The 11,131-nt window shown below is 50.8% G+C and overlaps 1 protein-coding gene across 1 annotated transcript in view; it reads left to right on the forward strand.

Moving 5' to 3' along the window:
* Positions 1-9,927, forward strand: part of TOR1A (torsin family 1 member A) — a gene marked incomplete at its 5' end in the record, with an annotated part of 10,963 nt that extends 1,036 nt beyond the window's left edge. The window contains 3 exon segments of the mRNA XM_027767307.1: positions 2,820-2,995; positions 3,089-3,216; positions 9,380-9,927. Of these exon segments, the coding sequence (XP_027623108.1) occupies positions 2,820-2,995; positions 3,089-3,216; positions 9,380-9,630 (555 nt within the window).
* Between the last annotated feature and the right edge of the window lie 1,204 nt (positions 9,928-11,131).

Genomic DNA, 11,131 nt, shown 5'->3' on the forward strand with positions numbered 1-11,131 from the left:
CCCCTTCCCTTCCTCCCCCCTCTCTTTTTCACATGCACACATGTGTGATATTGAAAACAGAAAGCTCACGTTGCCTTTTCAGATCAGCCTCCCATGGGCCCAGCAGTCAGGTATTTGGCCCTCACCTGTATGAGCGCACCTTTCTCTTGGGCGAGCTGCAGGGTCACTACCACTGCAGGTGTTCCCACACAGCTGGGTTTTCAGTGCCAAAACTGGGAAAGTTCTAGATCACTTGGAACGAGTTAGTCATCCTAGTTAGGATTAAGGTGCCACTCAATATTTGTGATTGGTGCACGTGTCTTAACTTGCCTGTGTCTTGATTTCATCATCTGTAAAATGGGGACATAATAGTAATTGCCCTAATGAACTTTGGGAGGTCACAGTAAAGCACGTGGCCAGTGTCTTGCCTGTCACGAGTGTCCAGTACGTGTTCTAGTGCCGGGGTAGCAGAGTCGGAAAACCTTGGCTAGTGGCGCCTAACAGATTTGAGTGAATCCTTATTTAAATGACTTGTCAGACAGCCTCAGGCAGCCCCGTCCCTGCGCTCGAGGTTTCTCCTCTGTAAATTCGGGCTAGTCTAGAGCTCACGCTTAGGTTAGGTACACACGTGGAACGCTGATTGTAATCATGGTCAAAGTGGCTTAGTAAAACCACAGTAAGTCTGGGACCAGCAGGTGGCCTGGTGGTCAAGGTGCTGGACGCTCACCCACATGGCTGACTGTGGCTCACTGAGACCAGACCCGGGGCTTGACAGTTGTGCCAGGCATATGTGCGTGCTGTGCCCAGAATCCTGAGAGGAGAGTGGAGGAGAAGGGATTGCGGTGTGGCATCCCCTGGGAGGTGATTTGTCACTTTTCCTCTCCCTCTCTCTGCGACAAGTGCCTTATGACAAAAACCTTTTAAAAAAATCAAGATCTGCACTGTAACTTCCAGGCTCTTTCTTAGAAAACAGATGCCCATTTCCACACCTCACGACGCGGGGGAAAACCCTACTGGTTGTGTAGAACCGTAGCACACGTTTTGATTAAGTCTGTAAAGGGTCTTTTCTCCTTACCTTGCCTAACGTTATTAGCAATATCTAGATATGTCCTTTGGAATATCGATGGCTAGGTAGCTGTCAGAACACTCCAGGCGTCTTCCCAGAAGCCTCAGCGTCCCTCACCGTGCTCACCCAAAGCAGGTGAGCGTGAGGCCACCACCTCACCCCCTCTGAGCTGCGCTGCCTGCTTCTGCCATCTGGAGTTTCGAGCCGCTCCCCACGCTGTCCCGTGGACTGAAGGGCCTCCACCCTCTTCCAAGGATGTGCACACAGGACCTGTATGATCTTTGCCTTTTTAAAAACATTTTACGTATTTACTCCATGAGAAAGAGACAGGGGAAAGCACTCCTGACAGGGCCCTGAGGCCGCAGCCCACTCCTGCCTCAGCCAGCCCAGATCATGGGCACGCGCATGCCCGGTGTCCTCAGTGAGGTCTCAGACCTGAACCGGTCCTTCCCGTGTGGATCTGCCCTGCACAGTGTCGTGTTGTACCACCCTGTCACCATCTGGCCCCCACCATTGCCATCTTGATGGCAGAGGACCAGGGTGCACTGGTACGGCATCGCTGGCATCTCAGAGCCCAGGAATCAGTTGTGGCAGGGGCTTTTGGTTAGGCAGGTCTGGGCTCGGGTTCCAGCTCTGCCACATGCAAAGGGTACCTTTTTTTTTTTTTTTTAACTGTTTAACTGCTGTAGGGTGCTTGTGCTTGCTGGAGAGAGAACGTGCTAATGTACCCATGGGAGGGTGGTCATGCTACAATCCCATCTCTATCCTCAGGATTTGGGGCATGTATGCATATGTGCCAGTGTATTTTACTTTCCTTTTTTAATTGTTTATTTAATTTTATTTGTTATTATTTATTTTTTAATTTGACCAAAGTGACAGAGAGAGAGAGAGCAAGAGAAGGGGGAAGTGAGAAAACAAGCCACCAAGTCCAGGACTTGAACCATGGTCGACAATGTGGGAGTCCAACACCCTAACCGCCACACCACCTGCTGGCCCCTCTTTCTTTCTTTTTAAGAGAGAGAGTTTTTGCTATCGGGTGCGTGCATTCATGGGAGAGACAGAAAGCAAGAAATCGCCCCCAAGGGAGATGCCCATACTGCGATCCGTTCTTTCAGGATTTTGGTCATGCATGCACACATGCCTGGCATGAGTTTCAAGCTGCCAGGTCTAGGACTTGAATTGTGGTTGACTACATGGGAGTCCAGTGATGTAATCATTGCACCATCTGCTGGTTCAAGCCACAAGGTCCAGGATCCAAACTGTGCGGTTGGCCATGGAGGACCCAGCCACCTTAACCTCCATGCCACGAGACTGGCTCTAATTTTATAGTCTTAAATTGATTAAGCTCTCTGTGTCTCAGTTTCCTCATCTATGAAAAAAGTAGGCTAATGCTCACTTGTGAGGTTAAAAGGCACGAGAGAGCTCGGATGTGTGAAGCTCTTAGCCCGCACCAGCCACATGGTGCTCTGTAAGTGTAGCCATTGCTCTCAGCGGTAGAAGAGCTGTTTCAAGAGCTGACCCCACTGCCTAGTGGTTAGGGAACCAGATCCCATGTGGCCAACCATAGTGTGAAGTCTGGCCATGGTGACAAGAAACTCACTGGGCACGTGCAGTGCATGCCCAAAATCCAACAGGAGGGAGAAATGACGGAGAAGGGATCACGGCATGGCCACACCTCACTGGGGGCTACGTTTTTCTTTCTGGCAATTAAAAACAAAAGTTGGTTCTATTACACTTGAGAGAACTTTGTACTGGCCTTCCCCTTGTAATTCAGGACCAGCTACAGCTGTGGATCCGAGGCAACGTGAGCGCCTGCGCACGGTCCATCTTCATATTCGATGAAATGGATAAGATGCACGCGGGCCTCATCGATGCCATCAAGCCTTTCCTGGACTACTACGACCTGGTCGATGGGGTCTCCTACCAGAAAGCCATCTTCATATTTCTTAGGTAAGATCAGGGCTGGGACACGACTGAAGAACTCCAAGTGCACCTGGGGATTCCGGGGAGAGCCTGGCCTTACTCACGGGAATTGTTTTGCAGCAATGCTGGAGCAGAAAGGATCACAGACGTGGCTCTAGATTTCTGGAGAAGTGGGAAGCAGCGGGAAGAAATCAAGCTCAAAGACATGGAGCATGCCTTGTCCGTGTCCGTCTTTAACAACAGGAACAGTAAGTCTGCCACCGGCTGCTCGCACGGCGTTCCCAGTCGCACACCCTAATTGTAAAGCATCGACATCGCCTCCCCCTGGAAACCAGGGAGAAATACAGCCCCTTCCCCAGTGAAATTGCTAGGGGGCATCTGTGTTAAACCCCAGGCGACTTGTACACACTGAAGTTTGAGAGGGCCTCTTTTTAAAAAAAGAGGGAGGGCCACCAGGGGACGCGAGGTTGAGGTGGCTAGGTTCCATACGGCTGACTGCATGGTTTGAGTCCTGGACACGGCGACTTGAAACTCACACCGCATGTGTGTGTGTGTGTTGTGTGTGTGTGTGTGTGTGTGTTTGCCCAAAATCTCAAGAGGAGACGAAGAGAAGAGACAGTGGCATGGCCATCCCCTGGGGGGTGACTTCTTCGTTTCTCTCTCTTTCTCTCTCTGTCTCTGGCAAGTGCACATGATCTGTAGAAAAAAAAAGGATCATGGAGTTAGTTCCCGTTTTCTTCAGGTAAATGATTTTCCTTTTAGAGCACAAGCAGGTGGTTGAGCAGGGAGGTGACTAGGGACAACTGCGGGGTAGATGGTGACTTGCTAGGTCCCTTCCTTTCTTTCTGCCTAGGACTTTCTGACTGCCCCAGGGGTCTGAGGTTCTGTGTCTCGGAATAACAGCCAGACAGCAGAAGTGCTCTGCTCTGCGTGAAACACTCTACTGCGTAGTTCATTTCATCTTCGCAGTAGCCTGGGAGAGGGAACTGTTATGTCTCAGTTTTACAGAGGAGGAGCCTGAGGCTCAGAGAGGTGTAGCAGCTTGCTCAGGGCCACGCAGACTGTTAGGTGTCTCTGATTCCAAAACTTGAGCCTTTTTTTAAAAAAAAAAATCTTGCCTCAGGAACCAGCAGTTAGCATAATGGCTATGTCGCTAGACTCCCACGTAGCCAACCGCGGTTCGCGTCCTGGACCCGGTGGCTTAAATCTCACACCAGGTGCGTGTGCGTGCGTGCCCAAGATCCCGAGAGGAAAATGGAGGAGAAGGGATTGCGGTGTGACCATCCCCCCTGGGGGGTGATTTCTCGCTTTCTGTCTCTATGTCTCTCTCTGTCTGACGAGCGCACGCGCCCTATAGCGAAAATCTCTCAAAAAAAAAAAAAATCTTGCCAGAGGGTGCGTGTACTTATAAGAGAGAGAGAAAAAGGGAGAGAGAGAGAAGGAGAAAGTACCCCCGATGGGGCGTGCCGTGGTCCCTGCTCCATTGCTCCCCTCTGCCCAGATTTTGGGTACACACACACACATACCCAGCATGCTTTTCAGGCCACACGGGTAGCCATGTGGAATCTGGCTCCCTTCACCACCAGGCCATCGGGCTGGCCCAGAACTTGAGCCAGACAGCCTGCCTTTATTTATTTATTTGTTTGTTTGTTTATTCATTTATTTATTCATTCATTTTGCCAAAGGGTGTGTGCACTCACCAGAGAGACTGACAGAGACAGAGAGAGAAAAAGTGAGAAATCATCCCTCGGGGGATGGCTGCAGCCCCTTCTCCATTCTCCTCTTGGGATTTTGGTCATGCACGCACATGTGCCCAGCATGATTTTCAAGCCACTGGATCTGGGACTCAAACCACGGTCAGTCATGTGGGAGTCCAGCGCCTTAACCACTATGCCATCTGCTGGCCCCAGAGCCTTTAACTTTTAGTTTACTTCTTCTCTGGGGACTGTCAGACCATGAGCCCTGGGAGGTAGAAAACGGCCATAATGAGGGCCGGTGCACTGGGTAAAACCTTCAAGCCACGCATGTTGACTGTTCAAGTCCTTGCTCTGCCCAGACTGGTGAGGTGACAAACAAATGTCACATCTGAAACCAACTTGCCAAGAAATGCACTTTGGAGCTATGAGCAATGTGGGGTGTTACATAAATTTCTTGGCATGCCGAGATTCATGACCCCACGCGGCAGAGGCCATGTCCTCCATGCCCGCCAGATGAGGCTGGGTGCCTGGAGCCCATGTGTGGGAGAGCAGAGCCGAGCTGGTGCGTCGGGGACCTGGTGTGGCTGCTACCAACTGGCCTTAGGCAGGTGGCCAAATACTCATGCAACAACCTAACACACATGAGTATTTTTAAATTTCCTATAAGGTGTGTGTGCTTGCAGAAGAGAGAGTCAGAGAGGGAGGGAGAGAGAAAGAGAGGGAAAGTGAGAAATCACCCACAGGAAGGATGGCCATGTCGCAACCTCTTCTCCTCCATTTTCCTCTGAGGATTTTGGGCACATGTGCACACGTACCTGGTGTGTTTCCCAAGCTGCCAGGTCTGGGACTTGAACCTCTCAGTTGTCCATGTGGGATGCAACCACCTTGACTGCCATGCCACCTCGTGGCCCACGTAACATATTTCTGGAGCATCTACCAGGTGTCAGGCACTGGTGCTAAAACTGGGGATGTAGCAGTAAGGAAATACAGGAATTCTTGCTCTTAGAGAGCTTAGGGCCCAATAATGGTAAGGAAACTGTATTAGATGTACACATACACTTAAACACACACAAACATACATGCATACACACATATTTATACATGTACAAACACGCACACATCCACACACAAATACATATGTATACACAGACATGTGTGTACACATATTTATATGCTAACACATACATGCAAATACATGTTGTAAACACACATTTATGCACACATAGAAACACACGTATATGTGCACATACAACATACGTGTATGCACGAACATCTACACACACATAAACATACATCTATACACACATACGAACACACACATTTATACACACACGTTTTTCCCTGATAGAGATAAAACTCAAGGTTGGAGGTGCTGAGACAAAGACAAGCATCCTTTTATTTCTTTCCTTCAAACAGATTTATGGAACATAACGTCTCTATAGAAAGTGACCTGCCGGCAGCTGATGGGGTTAAGGCGCTTCTCACGTTCCTTTTCTCTCTGTCTGTCTCTCTCAGGTCAAATTTTAAAATAATTATAATAAAATTAAAGAAATAATTATTAAAATTTTTTTAAAAAAAGAAAGAAAAAGAAAGTGACCTGGACCTGCTGCTTTAAAACATAACCCTTTTTTTCAAAATTATTTTTATTTAACTTTATTTATTATTATATCATTATTATTTTTCAGTTTGATCAGAGAGAGAGAGAGAGAAAGTGAGAAAGCAAGCCACCAGGTCCGAGACTTGAACCGTGGTCGGCCATGTGGGAGTCCAGCGCCTTTAACCACCACGCCACTTGCCGGCCCCAAAACATAACCCTTTTTAACTAGCCCAATATTTTAATGTCAGTCCACAGGATGTTAAAAAGTAACTTTTAAATAAATAGAAAAGTAGGGACCAGCAGTTGGTGTAATGGCTATGTTGCTGGACTTCCATGTAGTCGACCGTGGTTCGAGTCCCGGACCTAGTGGCTTAAACTCACACCGGGCATGTGGGCATGCCCAAGATCCCGAGAGGAGAATGGAAAAGGGATTGTGGCATGGTCATCCCCCCTGAGGGGTGATTTCTCACTTTCTGTCTCTCTGTCTCTCTCTGTCTTTCTGGCGAGCCCACGCGCCCTATAGCAAAAACTTCTAAATAGATAGATAGATATCTAGGTAGATAGATAAAGTGCCCAATCCACCTTAAATGTATGGCCCCACTACCAGCAATGTCAGTCATTTTAGTAAGATAATTAGCACAGGATCCATTCCCTCTGATAAGCTGCAGGAGAACTGATAAGAGATGGCAGGAGGTCATTTTATGCACTGCAGCTGGAATGCCATCATGTCTCTGGATCATAATGTTCACATTATCTGATTCTAGACACACCATATTCCTAGGGCGTGGGGTCAGAGGTTAGCTTGGCTGCTTGCTGGGCCGGAACAGCATGTTCATCTGACGGGGTCCCACAGCGGCCCCAATTCAGTCCTTGAGAATTGGTGCACAGAACTCCAACAATGGATGGATTTTCATTGTGTCCTCACGTTACTGCCAAGTCGCCTCCATCCTGGCCGATGTCTACCCAACATAGAACCTCGCCGACAGGCACCCTTTTAAATTGAGTGGTCAGGACAGCTCCCTATGTGGGTGGCATCTGAGCTGACTGAGGGCTGAGCCTGTGGACAGCTGAGGGAAAGACATTCGTTGGAGGGTTCAGCCCACCCCAGGGCTCTGGGCGGCTTGGGTTGAGTCACTGCGGCCAGCTCAGGATGGACAGGAGAGGACAGAGGCAAGGTGAGGGGCGTACTGTTGGGAGGTGCAAATCATATCGGGCCTGGTGGGCCAGCGAGGCCTCAGGTGTCATTCCAGGTGAGAGAGGTGGGGGCCCTGGAGGGTCTCAGGTGGCAGGGACAGGCCTGGGCCTGCTGCCTGTTTGCTGGAGAACAGAGTGAAGTCAGGGGTGGGGAGAGCAATGCGGAAGGTGGGGAGGGCTGGTCAGGAGACAAGGTCAACGAGTGAGTGCGCTGTGAGGGCAGAAACAATGAGGCTTCTGAGGCCAGCTGGTTACGTGGTGGTTAAGGTGGCTGGATCCCACACAGCCAACTACAGGGTTCGAGTCTGGGACCCAGCAGTTTGAGAAACATGCTGGGTGTGTGTGCATGTGTACTCCAAAACCCGAGAGGAGACAGGATCGTGGCATGGCCATCCCCCCAGGGTGCTTTCTCACTTTCCCTCTTTCTCTGTCTCTCTCCAACAATTGCATTGCCCTATGGCAAAAATCCTTTAAAAAGAGAGAGAATTAAACAGTAAAGAAGGGAAACAGTCCACCCAAGAAACCCTATGCTCTCGAGGCCATCAGACAGGTGCCGTGTGGTCCAGAGGAAGTGTGTGTGGGTCGAGAGCGGGTGGAGGGGCAGGTGCAGATCAGCGCTTGTCCAGGGAAGCACGCAAGGCACATGCCTCGTATGCCATCGCGGTCTGCCCACGTTAATGTTCAGGGGTCTGAGGTTTGGTCCCCCAGCATGCTCTCCTGGTGTGGGGAGCGTAGGGGTCTCTGCTATGTTGCTAGTCCTGCTGCCAGAGGATAGCAGAGCGGCCGCTCGGCCCTTCCCTGCGAACCCCTTCCACCTGTGGCTTTCTTTGGAACTCTGCCACCCCAGAATCTTCCTCCTGCCTGCCTCTGCCTCTCTGCTTGTTCCTGGGTCCTGGGATGTCGACGTCCGCCCCAGGGCTTGGGTCTGGCATGATCAGGGGGCTGCTGATGAGGAAGAGAAAGAGGACGAGAAAGAGAAAGCCCTCCATCTTGCCAGGACCGGGGAACTGGAAAGAATGAGACAAAGACATAGAGTAGAAATGGACACAGGCGGCCTGAGCCTAGGGAGCCCAAGCAACTTGTGCCGCAGCTGAGCCGCTGCTTGAGTCGCGTGGGCCACCCAGACAAACTGGGCCTCTTTATTTATAGTACAAGGAGACATTACACATGGATGTTTCATGACACTTCATAGATTGGTTGCCAGGTTACAGACAATAAGAAGCAATTAACAAAGCGATGAAGGCTTAGTCATACAGGGCCAGGTGTATCCCTTGGTGATAATCCCATCAAGAGAAAGTCTCATCTTTTCTAATGCAGAGAACTAGCTGTTAGGTGTGGGGAAGGAGCTAAAGAACTTCTCCATAAGGAGTGCACCACCACACCCAGAAAAGCCTCAAGAACCTTTCAGATGCAGAGCAGGGATTGGATTTTACTAATTGGGGTCAAGATGTTTCTTGAAGTCCATCAGATGTGTCTGTTGGAACGCCCCTAGCAATTTCCACCCTTGCTCTGTCTGCAGCCAAGGTCAGGGAAAGACAAGTTACAAGGTTCTGCCAAACCCCAAAAGAGCAGGTGGTGTTTGCTCAGAGCATGTCCCCACACCTCAGATTCTTTTAAACATGTCCCCACACTGGGAAGCCTCTGGGAGCCCACAGTATAAAGCAGGTATGCCTTGTCACCTTGTGGCGTCACCCTGCCCTTTGCTGTCACAGAAGTGTGACAACTTCCCAGGTGTTTATTAACAAGCCCGCTGCGCCCAGCAGGCTGCGTCTGCCTTCCTGGGTGGATCCTGGGCTCCTGGGTGCAGGTGCCCAGCTCCAGCTCCAGCGCTGGCATCCAGGACAGGGCCGAAACCCAGTGATGTGTGTTGCACGACAAAGGTGGGTAGGTGGATGGGGACACAGTTGCTCTCTCCTCTCCCAGGTGGCTTCTGGCACAGCAGCTTAATTGACCGAAATCTCATCGACTACTTTGTCCCCTTCCTGCCCCTGGAATACAAGCACGTCAAAATGTGCATCCGGGTCGAAATGCAGGCCCGAGGCTACGCCATCGATGAGGACATCGTCAGCAGGGTGGCTGAGGAGATGACATTTTTCCCCAAAGAGGAGAGAGTGTTCTCTGATAAAGGCTGCAAAACTGTCTTCACAAAGTTAGATTATTACTACGATGACTGAGCCCAGGGCGTCGCCTCAAGTGAACATCTGCTCGGCCTAACCCTGCCCTGGAGAGGACCAGGAGTGCCTCTGTCCCCGGTGACAGGAGCCTGTGGGTCACCACGCCTCAGGGACCATGGACTTGGACTGGAAGCCCTGGAGCCTCAGGGGGGACATCACCCACTCCCCGCCCACTCGTGCCAGGGCTTGTGATTTTTTGAAAATGATGTTTCAAGGAAGGATGCATAAGTTTTACTGAACATGTGAGAACTTTATTTAAAGTGGTTTTTAACATAATGAGACACTTTTCGGAGTAAATGTCGGCTCGTGTGTTTCTTAGCACCCGTCATCTCGGCCTACGCTGTGAGAGGTCTTCGCTGCAAGAGGGCCAGGCACAAGGCCCTGGAGTGGAGCCTGGGGGCGGCATTGCGGGAACCAGCAGGAGCTGACCTGTGTCAGTGCCAGTGTGGCCTGGGCAGTGAAGTGGTTAGATAAGGACACAAGTGTGTGAGAGGACATCTCAGGCACCTCCCAGGACCCTGGGCATCCTCCAAGGGCTCTCCTCTCAGGAGAAGAAGTGTGATAGAGGGGCTGATCTTAGTAACATTGTGGCCGTTGGTTAGAACCACGGTCTTTGTTCCTTTCTTCCTTAACTTTGTTTGCCAGAGAGTCCACATGCTTGTCAGAAATAGAGGGGGGGGGGAGCACTCCCAGCAGGGCCTGGCCATGCCTGTCCCTTCTCGGTTTCTCCATCTGCCAATTTCAGGCACCCGTGCACTCATGCCTGGCATACTTTCCAAGCTCTGGGTTGGGGACTTGTGGGCCGTGAGAAGCCAGTTCCCTTAATCACTAGGCCATGGGCTGAGCTGGAACTGGAGTCTTTGTCACCTACCAGTCTCGGCTTTGCAGAGGCAGGCCTGTCTTCATTCCGCTTTCCCAAATGAACCACGCATTTTCCGCTGGATTGTGAATTCCGTGTGGCAAAGTTTGCCCTATTTTTGAAAACCCCCTCATGTATCACATTTTCAGGGAGAATCACTAGGTTTTTCTATGTTAAATCAGAACCCCAGTCCTCCCTGGAAAGCTTAGCTGCCCCATCTGGGGATTCCGAAGCCAGTGTTTTTATTTATAAATGCAAATAGCTACCATTTTACAATAAAGTTGTGTGTGTGTACTCTGTCCATATTTTTTTAAGGGCAAACATCCCTCTACTGTAGGCCTCTGAGCTAAGCTGTGAGTGAAGGCCTAGCAGAGGTGGTCCAGACTGGAAAGAGATGGAGTCTGACGCAGCGACTGCGGGACCCGGGATGGCTCTGGCCCGGTGGCTGGCTGCACAGGGCATTGTGCCCCACTGTGGGGTTGTGGAGCCCCCGACCCTGGCTATGGAGCTACATCTGGCAGGCAGGAGTGCAGAGCTGCAGACGTGGGACAGCCTTCGTTTCCTGCAGCAGGTGTGCTGCGAGTGGGTTGTCTCCCGGGAGTTTTTGGCCGCACAGAAGACAGTTCAGCAGACTCGCTGCTG

The sequence above is a fragment of the Tupaia chinensis genome, unplaced genomic scaffold, assembly GCF_000334495.1.
Source record: "Tupaia chinensis unplaced genomic scaffold, TupChi_1.0 Scaffold144168_1, whole genome shotgun sequence".
In the NCBI taxonomy this organism is placed as follows: domain Eukaryota; kingdom Metazoa; phylum Chordata; class Mammalia; order Scandentia; family Tupaiidae; genus Tupaia; species Tupaia belangeri.